The following is a 13,871-nucleotide window of genomic DNA, read 5'->3' as shown; positions in this document are numbered from 1 at the left end:
CTTTTTTATAGTAGAATGAAACTGCTTTTTGTAGAGCACTGAATACAACACAACCAAGAGCAGTAGTAGGAAATGTGAAAGCCTGAAAGAAGAAAGAGAACACTACAGGAAAACAAATAAATAAAAAAAGACAAGACACGTCTAAGATCATGTAAGGAAAAAGCAATCAACAATCCGATAAATATTACAACATTTCCATTATGATGATAGACACTTAACTCTGAATATTCCCAGTCACTACTTAGAAAATAAAAGCAACTCACTTTCCTGCAATTATTAATAAAGATAGAAAAGAATGTCACCTTAAAAAAAAAAAAAAAGTTGTCTATATTTTTTCAGCAGGAGAGTAGAGTATTTTTTCTTGCTGTCCATATGAAAAGAAACTGATGTGCAATCTAGTTATATAGATTCAATATAAAGAAATATAAAATACTATTTTTATAGTTTACATTCAGAAGATATGGCAGCATCTTGAATTTTTTGTGTATTCACAGCCTTATAAGGAATTAAAAACCACTACTATGCAACTTCTGTTATCTTGGAGAGGAAAGATTTGTATAATAAAAACAAATTTCCAAGATGATAGATAATAGAAAGAAGTAGAAAATGGGACAAATCAGTCATAAATTAAGTAGCAGAAAGAAGTAGAAAATGGGACAAATCAGTCATAAATTAGGTTTATCATGTAAGTCACAAACCACAGCATTTTAAACATGATTTACACCACAGAAATGTCTTGGTAATGAATCAGGGCTATTGTGTGATATTATGAGCTAGTCCTGAGCACAGAGCAATGCACTGTTGCCCTTGCTCTGAAGTTTCTTAAACTTTGAGAAACAGCTGATTGCTGAACTGCTATAGGGAGAAGTTTATTTCACCAAAATATGACTCGTTTCATCTGTCTACACTTTTTGATTTGCTCAATTACTTTGTGATTGAGAATGTTAGCATGGTGGAAGAGCCAAGCACCCGTTCTCCCCAGCCACTCCTCCCCTTCCCGAACAAAGCGGCGGTCAGCCACAGCAACGCGAGCGGCCCTCCTGCGCTCGCCAGGCAGGGAGCGCACCTCCAGCGGAAAAGCTGCAAGTCATTCCTTGCATTGTAGCACATTCCAGCCAGGAGTATGTTTTCTGACACACAGTTACCAGAATTACTATGTTACTCACAGGTATTGCCTCCTTGAGAAATTAGCCTAAGATAAGGTTCTATTCTTTCTTCTATGATTAATTATATTCAGGAGAATTTATTCATAGAGGATTCCAATATCCACCTGTTCAAAAGTAGTTGCTGTAACTGAAATGCTCTAAGATTCACAAAGAGCCGACTTTTCCATGTGATCATTATTTCAGTCTTGCAAAACTTACTTCCAATCATACCTTCATCTTGTTAGTCTTAATGTAAGAGAATGTGGGATATGGAAATAAAGGAACAGACTCAGAGAGAACAGGTGCTGATAGATTATGAGTCCCCTGTCCCCCGACACGTTCCTATATCCCACAATAGACAACAGATGTTGGCATGTTTGTTAAATACTTGTGCATATGGGAAGTCAGGGTGGCAACACATATGAAAAGTATAGTACTGGCTTTAAAATCAGAAGGCTCAGTTCTTGTTCCCTATTAATTTCTAATTTTTAAAATTTATAATGTAAAACAAAGCAGTTGAAATCAAGACTATAAATTGATATAGGCAGTAAAAATGGTAATCTCTACTTGAGTACTTGTTCCATGTTAGAAATAGTAAACTATGTTATTAAAAAAGTCTCCTACATCTGTAAATGTTATATCATACTAAAATAATAATTTCTATGTACTGACAAAATTGATAGTATGCAAAGTAACTACAAAGAACAAAGAAAAACAGCAGCTGGCTTTCAGAAGATTAGTTCTCTGTCACAATCTCAGATTTATTTTGTGTAAGCAGTACTGCACATAGATTATTAGAAGTATCTGTCACATAAATTACCTGTGGGAACCACTCTGACTCCCCAAGTGCTTTAAGGAATGTTGCCTCAGAATCTGTAGGAATAGTGCTGGGAACACAAGCTCTCATCAGCTTTTTAAAGCTTGCTTTTGTCTGTCGGAGGTCACTGAATTCAACAGGAACAAATTCACAATTTAAAGCAAAATCAAGTTTGAAGCCCTGTGTGAGAAGAACAACAGCAGAAGTAATTTAATAGGAAAGCATTTCTTTTTCAACACAGGCCTCATGAAATCTCAAGCCTTACCTGCTTTATTCCTGAATATTTCAATTCATAATTCAAATTTTGTTTATTCTGAGTAGCTGCCCATCACATAATGATGCTTACAACACTTGCAAGATGTCCTGTAAAAAAACTACCCACCTACTACTTATAGCAAAGGGATGTATAACACATGACATTAATACTTTTATCAATATAACAAAACTGATTTTGAGAGATTTTCTGAGTTCTTTTGAAATGACATTAAAATTTGTGATTAAAATACTACTATAGTTGATAAATACCAAGTAAAGGAAGTAACAGTACTTGCTTTCACTAGAGTTCACTAGAGAAACTGAACTATTCTCCAAAGTTAATGTCAATAAGCATATTTAAGCTGCTATTCAAATTTCCAAAAACATGTAAATTCAGATTTAAACACAGGTAATTTTCTAGTAGTGATGCATAACTCATGGAATGCAAATACCGTTATAGCTGCCGCTGCTGCTTCTTTTTTTTGATTTTTCTGGAAGCAAAGAATGCTTGCACAGCTTTGGCACAAGCCTACCTATGGTAACATTAACGGGCAGTTTTGAGGAATATGAAGAAATACCTGTTTAAGGTCCCAAAAGGAATTAGTATTCAAATTAAAATTTAGAATTTTTTGACTTCTAGGCCTGTACTCAATATCACACCTCTCTTTTTCTCTCTCCCTTTATTCTCTCTCCTTTATATTTCTTTGTTTAAACATTCTTACCATGCAGATGGAATCTTATCCCAATATGACACAGAGTACATGCATAATACATCTAAGGATAAAATGAGGTGCATCTGGAAGATGTCTGTCTGACATATTTTAGTTCTTTACACATTGGAAAATATGCTTTTTTAGGATTTCCTAATGAAATTACAAAAAAATAACAAAAAATAGAGTAACTGTCTCAAGTACCAACAATGCAGTAGGGGTGCTAGTACTTTAATCAACGAAGGAGGGAAAAAACCCTCCAAACCCCAAAAGAACCCCCCAAACCGCAACCTGGAAGACTCATCTAAGCAGCTACTGCAAGCTGAAGCAGCTCTTCATCTAAAGTATCTAGTTCAACAGACAGTAGTAGTTAAGGAACACCTGATAATTTTCAAGAGGTATGTGAGGTTTCCCTAGCAGAATTTTTCATGTTATGTTTTACATACAGTATTTAGAAAATGAGTGACAAAAGAGGAGGACTGAATTAAGAAGTCAAACTGCTTCACTGAAAAAGAGAACTATGGTGAAAAGGATGACGATATGGAGAACATTAATTGGAAAAAGAAACAATTTTCATCCATGAAGTTCTGATAAAGACCTTCACATCAAGCTGTCTACAGTCTTCTTCAGAAACTGCTCTTTAATACAATTAAACATGGTCTACAGAATAGAATAGAATACATTGAATAAGATGTTTCATAGGGAGCCAGGCCAAAATGTCGAAAAGCAAACGCCCAGCTCCATTATTCCCGTTTATATTTTGGCATAGCTCAAAAATAAATTTAAGAAGTATATAGCTTAACTATGAAACTTGTTTTTTAGAATGCTAAGTTGTATGGAGGTATGGTAAGAGCACATGAGAAACACAGCTGTATTTCCTGAAAACATTATACTTTTCTGCAACATCATCAAAATATGTGACATGCTACTTATTTGAATAAAGCAGGTCCTTACAGGAATTAACATCAGAAATGTATGCTCTGCCAAACCTGTTTCAAAGCCAGCAAATTCCAAGTCAGTAAGACTCTAACAAAAGCTAGGTAAACACTTCACAATCAGCAGTCTTTCTTTATAAAAGGCCAAAGTTGAACTGATATTCTAGATTAGATATATATCAATGACAGCAAGCTCAGAAGAATACACAAATCACTATGCAATTTTATTCTTACACTAGTTAACACAATACACATTTTTTTTTTGTTTTTTAGAAGAGCTCATCCTTTGCAAAATCATATTATTTACCTCCCCCCCCCCCAAAAAAAAAAAAAAAAAAAAAAGTTAAAAAATCACCTTTATCCTGTAAGGTCCAAACAAGCAGGAACAAGGACACCATACAGCATAACAAAAAGATTCTTGATAAACTGCCCTTCTACAAAATTTCCAAATTATACACATCCTACTGGGCTTCAGATTATTTCAGAATGGTTTTGTCAAATACTTATTGTTTGCACACCCAATACTCAACTCCTTTTGTATTCTGCATTAAAATACACACCTGAATGGTAATATATTAAAACGCTTTAATATATACCAAGCACTAACATACTATCTCCAACTGGTTTGTGAGTGCTGGCATATTAAACCATTTCTAGTTTTTGTCCCAAGGGTCAAAAAGGTCACTCTGAAGCAGCAGACTAAAGACAAATACCAATAATTTTTCACGATTCTGTTTAAGTAATTTCTTAATGAATTATATCTAATCGTATTTCTCACTTTACTCTTTCTATATTTCTTTCCATTACAGGGTCTGCTTTGCCAGAGCCTTGTGTGGCTTACAGTTATAAAATTATTTTAAGAAGATGAAAAATTGATATGAACAGATCTGTTTGAAAACTTCAGGTAGAATGCTCTCCAGAAAATGAAAATGCCAACTTGCTTAAAATTAAAACTTTTCAAGGAAAAGAAACAGTTTCTCTCAGTATTCTAAGTAACAGTTTGTTTTAATAATGACGAATTATGTTTACTTTTGAATTTTCTGGATTGATTTTTAACTTATAGTATTATGCTTTTTAATATGAAATTAAAACACTGATTACAAGACTTGGTAGAATATTTCCGCAATTATTGTTCTATTGATTATGGTGAAAACGATTACATGTCAGATGATATTTTCATAATATGAACAATTAAAAGTGACTAGATTCTGTATTAGTGTCCAACGAAGAAACCAAATGGAAGATGAATTTGCAAGCCAAATTATAAAAGACAAATTAAAAATGGAACAAGAAGTGATACTTAACTGTTATTTATAACCATACTTATAATCATCATTTAAAAACATATTTTAGACTACCAATCAAATATAAAACATTTTAAAGCATAAAAGTCAAAACAGAAAAGCAGTTTGCAAAGAATTATAGTTATTTTTATTCAGGAGATTCTTCCATCTCCTGAAAAAATATAATTTCAAAAGGAGTTGAATAATGGTGTTTCCACATGAGCTTTTGAAAGTTACAGACTTCACTCATTACATTAGGTTTTAAACCAGCTATTCCTCTCTAGGATCACATTTGGAAAAATAAAATAAAAAATAAGTGACTTTTCAATCTTTGAGTGCAGTTTTTTTTTTAAGAATATCTGCAAACATTTTTTGAAAAAAGAAGAGTTAAATTATCAAGAATTACTGTTTCTTAAATAACGGCATCTGAAATATTAAGGTCTAACCGAAAAGGTGTGCAAAATCGTAATAAAATCAAGATGGACAGACTTCTGTTTCAGCCTCATTCACATCATCCCGGTGCTGGCCCACACTAATGATGCTTTTCTTTCCCTGGTGATTGCTTTGTTGACTAATAACATTCCATTTACTTTGTAATATTTTAACCCATCATTTAAATTAGCAAGTAAGTCTGTTTTATGTTTCCAAAACTAATCACTAATCACACCATCACTGTGAGCTGAGGAGTCAGTTGAACACTAGATGACGAAACAGTTGAATCAGAGGACAGCAGTATGTGTTGAGGTGTATTTAACGGCTGCTATGAAAGCAAGAACACACAGATACAGAACTCCAGATCTCCCTTGGAGCAGTCCTGAACGGCCTCTGATATAGGCAGTGAGCCCCACTGCCTGTACATCAGCCCCACTCCATTTGCCTACAGTTCCGTCATTCAGCCTTACCCCAGTAGTTACACAGAGCAGAGCCAAACTGCTGCGCTTGTTCCCTGCACAGCCTACACTGTTGAGGCTATGAAGAGATGGTGACTTGTGAATCCAAAGGCTTTGCTGGACATGCTGCTGGCTAGCGAAAAGGCACCCACTGCAAAGGGGAAGCCTCACTGCTAAGAACAAGAACTGGAAGCTGGGTGCTTTGCCAGATTCTAGTAAGAAAATAAGATTTCTGCTTAATGTTGAAGAGCTGCCAAATGGATATCCTGCCATGAGAAGTTATTTTGTCTTCCTTGTAGTGGAAAACATAATTTGGCCTGCATTGCTTAAAAACTTTCAATTGACTTTATGCCAATGGACTGATCATTCATGAATTTCTCTAATTGTTTTTTGAATTCTTTCAAATTTCTAGCCCCTAGAACATCACGTTGTAATTGGCTCCACAGTTTAATTCTGAAGTACTGAAAAAAGTATCTCCTTTTTCCCCCGGTCTGCTACCCGATAATTTCATTGGATTCCCTTCAGTCCTTTTACTTTAAGGAACAGTTGATCACGTTTTTATTTCTGTTTCTCCGTACTTTTCATGATTTTACAGACCTGGAACGTATTTCTGTCTCAGTCATGTATTTTCTAATTTGAATACTCTTTATCTTGCACAAAAGCGATTCCATTTTTTAATCATCTTTGTTATTCTTCTCTGTATCTTTTAACTGCATGTTTAGCTCTGTATCTACTACACATCAGCACCTGAGCAAGAGACAGCTATGGCTCCAGTCACTGACCTTCAGCTTTTGTGAGTCTGAGCCTGCTCTTTAGTCACTTTTTAAGATAATCTAGTATGTTTTTATTTATGTTGATTTTGTTGTATTACATAACCCCAGTGCTTGATTTTTCTCCCTTCACACTGAGTTATACTGCATTAACTCTTATGCTGTGTACTGTAATACAGATCATAGTCAAACATGCCTTTATAGCAAGTACTACCTAAAATCCTCATGTGAGTTTATACCTTTAGGAGAGTTATCCATTTATCTTAGCCAGAATATTATTGTCTTGTAAAAATACTAGAGGCATTACCCTCAAGCCAAAAGAAACTATTTTAACATAAAAATAAAAGGGCCATTACCCGTAATTGAGATTTTTCTCCAAATATGTAAAGGGCTGCTTGACGTCTCAGAAGCTGACTTTGCAAAAATGTGCTGCTGCTGTAGGAAGTGGTGTTATCTTTTCCTGCAAGTCTTGCACCAACATCAATGAATGGAGCCTGAGCGCTGATAAATCGATTGCTGGAACGAAGACTTGCCCAGACACCTTCGTGAAGATGAAAAATTTTTAAAAAACTTTTTTTGTGAGGCACTAGAGATTACATTTAATAAGGCATGCACTAAAATATAATTTAGAAAGTACAATGTTTAAACATATCATATGCGTTCTCTATATGATAAAATTAACACACACTGGAAAGTGATAATTTCATAACTAAAATTGTCAAAATCTATCTACTGCACTGTTAAGATTCTATCAACCCCTGCACAGTGGTTTCTACTATACTGAAAATGGTTGCTATGAAATCAGTAACCCAATGATAAAATGAATCATAATTTGCAACTCATTAATATCCATTTAAGTATATAGAAAAGAAATGAATAGTGTTGTTCTTTTCAGAAGCAGGGACAAAAATTCGCTGTATTCCCGTCAAAGGCATATTATTTTGGAAGTCTAACTACTAAAAGTATTATACAATAATTATCTCCTTCAACAATGGAAACAGTATCACTTTAAATTCTTTGTTACCAAGAACTCTTGCATCTCCTTTGCCCCACATAATCTAACAGCGTATCCCAGATTTTATTATAATCAAAATGTATATAAGGACGAACAATTCAAATACTACATTTCAGGATAAAGTATTCCATATTTGCCCTTTAAATACTTTGATTAAAATGGAGAATGCTATAGGATTTAGTTTTTAACTGTCTGTGTCTAATGGGCATGTTAGAAAGTGAAGTGGACTTAAGCAAGTTATTTTTAATTTTGTGTTTCACAGCTACATTCTAACAGTTGTGACTATGGTCTAGTTGTGTGAGTAAAGAGGAGGATGCCTGGAAGATGACAGTTTTACAATTTTATTCTGGCACTGTATCACCATCACTCTGGCAGCAGGGAATAGTACAGAAGTCCCAAAGCAAGCAACAACTTGAGCCGATATATCCGCAAGGAACAGCACAGGACAATGTGGAGCCACAGACTTGCATCTGAAAGCAACACAGCGATACTCGAAAGGCCCTGCACCAACCCAATAAGCTCTGCCTCTCAACAAGCCTTTTCGTTTGCATATTGCGCCTTACTGATACAGCTATGTTACTGTCATTTCCGGAGGAGGAAATTTCTACAGCGCTCTGATCACACTTAAGTAAGGTCTATGATGTCCATGTAAGATAAAGTACTGGTAAGCCAGACTGCCAGAGCCTATCCAGCACTAACAGAAGAAAAGATAAATAGTAGGCATTTTCTGTGTATTGTGCCTTGGTTAGTAACTATGATCTTGTGTGAGAATTTTTTCATCTGTGTGTAATATTTGAAAGGCACTTAATTTTCAGAATATAAATAAAACTATTTGAAAATCAAATCTTTTGAAGTATACTGAATTTGGTGTTCAAATGACTGCGTGTAATTCTTTAACCCAATATGCAGTAAATCAGATTATCAGAGGATTCTTCTTGCCCATAAATCTGTGAAGCAAGGCATCCAAAATAAAGGCACTAAAAATATCTAGTTGTAGCAGAAATTTACATACTACAGTAGCAAGAAAAGAATCTTCAGTAAAATCAATAATATGAACAGTTATTATTTCCTGTATACAAGAAAAAAAGCCGTAGACAGCAGTAAAATTCCAGTGAGACAGCTCACCCAGCAAAATAATTTTATTCTAGTTTTTCAGAAGCAGTATTGTTTTTCCACTTAAAAAATAATCCTGTAGAGAAATCTGGGACACAGACTTGTCTGTACAGTATAACCTGCCTGCCTCCCAGGTTTAGATGGGAGCAAACAAATGGGAGTAACTGAGAATGGTTTGGTAACAACCTAAGAGTCAGTAACAGTTTCAAATAGTTCAAATTTTAAAGAAAGCCAGTTTCACGAAATACCTCACTTACTAAAGTAGTATGTTTAGTATAAATTTGTGTTCCACATTTGAATTGTTAACAGAACAAAAAAATAAAGACTTCAGCAAGCGAACAGAAATCACTGCAAGTATTTAATAATGGAAATGAATTCTTGCTCATTTGGTATGGAGCAATGCTAGTTCCATAAAAGATGACTGCCCAAAATATTACTTTCAAAAAAAATTCTATCCTATCAGTCATACTTTCTAACATTTTACAAAGATTCCCCATCATTAGGGCTTGTAGGACACCAAAAGTAGCAGAACCAGACACAAATACAAGCAGACGAACATGTTTACCCAGTGATGGACAATGATAATCAAGACAATTATAATTCTTTTCTAATTTTGTCCAGTGTCTTATTTTTTGTCAGTAGTAACTGACTTTCATTATTTGGCAAGTATTTCATTATTATGAGTTTCTTATTTGTCAGAAATCAATACTTCCCTCTCCACTAGCATTAGCGATGATTCTGGAAGGAAAGTTCATCGAGTCGGCAGCAGTATTTCTTACCTACTCTACAAAAGAAAGAGTGTACTACTCTTTTGCAGAATTAATCCTTGCTGTTAACAATTTTGTCACAGATTTTTTTTTCCTAAAGAATTAAAATAATTCTACATTTCACTGTGCATTATATCATAATATTATTAAAGTATAACATGCTGAAATGTGCTCTTAGCTCGTCTTTCACTGCATCATATATTAATTGGTAAATAACCCCCCAAAACAAAAAACAACCCAAACCCCAAAGTTTTGTTAATGCAGAGTTAAGGCTTTCTGTTAACTATCACTTTAACACATATTAGAATACTGTAGCAGTTATGGAGATGGTAGAACAGAATGTGCTTTCAGGACACAGAATACAGTACCTTGATGGACTCTTCCCTTAGTTGCTGATTTGGAATTTGAATGAGTGAAACATTTATCTCTGTACCCAAGCACTGGCAGATAACAGTAAAGACAGAAGGAGGAGGAATGGAATGCACATTGCAGCGAGACACATTGCAGGAGAAAAGAAAAGGGTTCTAATTAATTTCCAAAGATCTAGTATATGTTGAATTTCTTTAAAGTATATGATTTATCGGACAGCACAAATCTTAGTCATCACAAGACAAAATATCAATCAAGCCAGAAAATCAACATAAAATGGGAAGGAAGTACCCATTTATCAAAAAGCAATAATTTAATAGTCATTGCAATAATTTCAAATATGCAGCACAGCCATTACATACATATATATATATTTTCATTCTTGAGCCTTCTTTTTGGCAAGTTCTTTGGATGATCCACAAGTTCACTTAAAAATATGTATCTTTTTTTCTTATATTACTTTACAGGTACAGTGTGATATTTAATTGATCTTAAAGAGCAGCACTTCTCACCTGACCTTGTTCAATAATTTAGTAGAATAAAATGTTTTCTCAGTCTGATTTCCTGCTGCTAGAAAAATGTGAGGATATTTACAATGAATAAATGCAGACTCAACTCTGAGACATTTATTTGAAAGGCATATATATATATATAATAATAATATAATAATATATATATATATATATATATATATATATATATATATAATTTTAATACCGAAAGGAAACTTAACAACTCAGTGACTCATTGGATACTTTATTGAAAGTCCAATCAAAAGTTAGTTTACTTAAAAGTCCTGAATCTTAGTGCAGTTTTGCAAAACTCTCTTTTCCTCAAAAATATTTTAAGTATATAACTTGATGGACCTCAAAAAGAAATCAAAATGCAAAATGTTAGTTCTGTGTACTAACTTACATTTTAAAGCACTATGTAAAAGTATGTAATTTAGAAAATTGTCATTCTCCAGTATCAAAGGGATTTTTTTTCCCCTAAAAACTAAAAACTCACTTTCAGTGAGAGTCTTGTGTGCTTTTCAGAGAGTATCTTTCTGACTCAAACACAGTATCTACACACCCAACTTCTTTCCAAGAAAGTATTGTCTCCTGCCTTTCAAATAAATGTCTCACTGTACCTGTAAAGTAATATAAGAAAAAAAGATATATATTTTAAGTGAACTTGTGGATCATCCAAAGAACTTGCCAAAAAGAAGGCTCAAGAATGAAAATACATTATAAAATAGAAGTGTTTGGCCAAATATTTCAGCTCAGAACTAATTTAACTTGTTTGTAGGCAAATACTTGATTAGAGTGTTTCAAATAAAGTAAAAAAAAGGTATCTGACATGAACATGAATATTCAGGACAGTTGATGAATATTCAGAACATGGACGATTCTAAAAAGTGAGAAATACTATTCTAGCACTGGAACATATCTTTTAACTTCAGTTTTAAAAGGATGCATATTAAAAACACACAGTATCTGGCACATAAAAATAGAAAGTGTCATTTTCAATTGGTGTATCATAGCTGAACTTGGCTTTTGAGCCCTCTATGTGTGACAATGAAAATAAGAAGAGTAATCCAGAAACCACAAAAATCCTGCTATTGTATTTTGTACAGTGTAGTACATAATTCAGTTATTAAATGGCTGTTGCAGACTTTGGGCTTATTGCTATGATAAATTGATTACCTAGCCCCACTGTATTTTCTATGGCTTTTTTTTTGCTTTGTTGGTTATTCTGAGAAACAGGAAGGAGAGAGAAATCACCATTTTTAGACTGCCTGCATAAAATAAGTCTCCTTTTTCAGCTGACCAAAAAATCTGCTATGTCCATTTTTGGTCCTGCATACTGTATTGTGACAGTACTGCACATGTGTAATATAACTTGTAGCAAAAACACCTGCAATAACAAATTCTACCTGAATCCACTAACTTAACAATATCACTTTTAAAGGTTCTATACACTTCCTGTATTTTGGAAACTTTTCCAAAAGAATTCTGTTATCCAGTCAGAAAGACCTAGTGTTTACTTATTTACAGAGAGATACTCCTCCATTTGTCTCTTTCCCTGTCTACTTCTCCCCTTCACTAGGGCTCCCATCATACTGCCAAACACTCTTACGTTTCAGCTGAGTCCTCAGGCATCCCGCTGAGCTGCGAACAGGCTGCAGACCTTGGCCTGCAGTTATACCTTTCAGATATAAAGGCCAGGTGCAGCATTTGACCAGCAGGACACAAGATAACTTCCCTTCCCTCCTTCTGACTACTGCTGAAATTCAGCCAAGAGGCTGCAATGTCCAACGAGACAACACAAAGCCTCTGGACTCCTCTTTCCTAGTTCCCCCTACCAAGCTTACCGCAAAGTGTAACCCCCAACATCAGCCACAGTTATTTCAGTAATCCTTTTATCTTCAAAAGACAACTTCCAAACACTCAACCAACAAGCTTTCCTCGGACTTATCTGGAGTACCTTCATTGCCCTCAGCACAACGCCACCATTGGCACTTTTCATTCCCGCACAAAGGGATGGAACAGAACAAAAAGCCTGCTGTCAGCCACCCAGCATTTTCACTATTTCAGTGCAAGGCAAGCTGGGCGCAAGCACTAACTTATCTAACATTTCCAGACACTGTCTGTCAATCCCTGTTCTCTTATCTCCACAGGCATTTTACCTATCCAGTTAAAACCGCCAAGCTTTTTCATCTCCATGTATGGCAGCTTGAGGCAGCAAGTAGAAACTATCAACAGAACTTTTAGATATGAAATATGCATATACTACGATTAATGGAGATGCACAGAACCGTACATTCTATGGTGATCCCCATTCAACTGCCCTTCTCTTCTGCTACATTACTCATATAACTTCTCTGTACAGTTCTGTGTATTTTCCTTCCTTCCACCCTCCTTCCCTTCCGCCTCCTTCCCTCCTTTCTCTAATCCCTTCTTTTGAATGTCTTGCTCTACAAAACTGCCTTTTCTTTCCCCATACAAAGCCTTCTCATTGTACAATAATTCAGGTTGGAATGGACCTCAGGAGGCCAAAACAGGCCCAACTTCCAATGTCAGAGGAGGCTTCTTACAGCCTTTCTCTCTCCCACCTCTGAAAATCTGAGCTCAAGCTATTGTGAGATGGTTACTTCACTGTCTACAAAGCTGCAAGGAGTCAAAAGGGAAGAACAGCAAGCTTTAAACATCTAGAAATAATTGCAGCACCAGCCTTCAGAGGTCAAAGGTAATGAAAGTAATATAAAATTTTTCCTTTTGGAAAATATTTCCATATCTATTCTAACAACCATATGTTATATTTAAGGAATTCACTGCACTAATTTATGCAAGTATTACACATAAAAAAAAAAATCTAAGAATTTCATCAAACTGAAAAGTAGTAGAAATTCACTTCACAAAAATGAAAGCTTCTTGTAGAAATTACACTGATCAACTCTTGCTCCTAAAAATAATTGTTCTCAAAGAAAGCACTGCATCTCTTAACTGATTAAAAGCTGGCCGTGTATCTCCTTCCTTTACATAAAGTATGATTATTTAGCTAGATTATTTGTAACTTTATGAACCATCAACTAATCTTTACAAAATGCTGGGCTGATTTGTAATTGGAGATTCTAAAGTGCATTCAACCCCAATGTATGTGCGAACTTCCTCATACTACTAAATCTTGTGACTATATAAATTATTTCAGGGATAGAAAATAAGCATTTTTTAGGCCATACATTTCAACTAATTAAAAACAGAGATGACTCAGTATTTAAAAACATAACTCTTAATTAAGTGTTTAATTTTCCACTAAT

The 13,871-nt window shown here is 34.7% G+C and overlaps 1 protein-coding gene across 5 annotated transcripts in view; it reads right to left on the bottom strand.

Annotated features, from left to right (window-relative positions):
- SBF2 (SET binding factor 2) overlaps positions 1–13,871 on the bottom strand; it is a 272,366-nt gene that overhangs the window by 29,565 nt on the left and 228,930 nt on the right. For 3 of the 5 annotated variants that reach the window (XM_062578119.1, XM_062578120.1, XM_062578121.1), the window contains 2 exons: positions 7,162–7,346; positions 1,966–2,142 (listed from right to left, as the gene is read on the bottom strand). In XM_062578119.1, coding sequence (XP_062434103.1) covers positions 1,966–2,142; positions 7,162–7,346 — 362 coding nt within the window. Of the gene's footprint in view, positions 1–1,965; positions 2,143–7,161; positions 7,347–10,068; positions 10,141–13,871 lie in introns of all 5 variants that reach the window. The other 2 variants (XM_062578117.1, XM_062578118.1) reach the window with 1 other exon arrangement.

This window comes from Rhea pennata, chromosome 5, assembly GCF_028389875.1.
Source record: "Rhea pennata isolate bPtePen1 chromosome 5, bPtePen1.pri, whole genome shotgun sequence".
Taxonomy (NCBI): Eukaryota; Metazoa; Chordata; class Aves; order Rheiformes; family Rheidae; genus Rhea; species Rhea pennata.
Note: the sequence above shows the minus strand (reverse complement) of the source record. Positions and strands in the feature narration are given on the sequence as shown.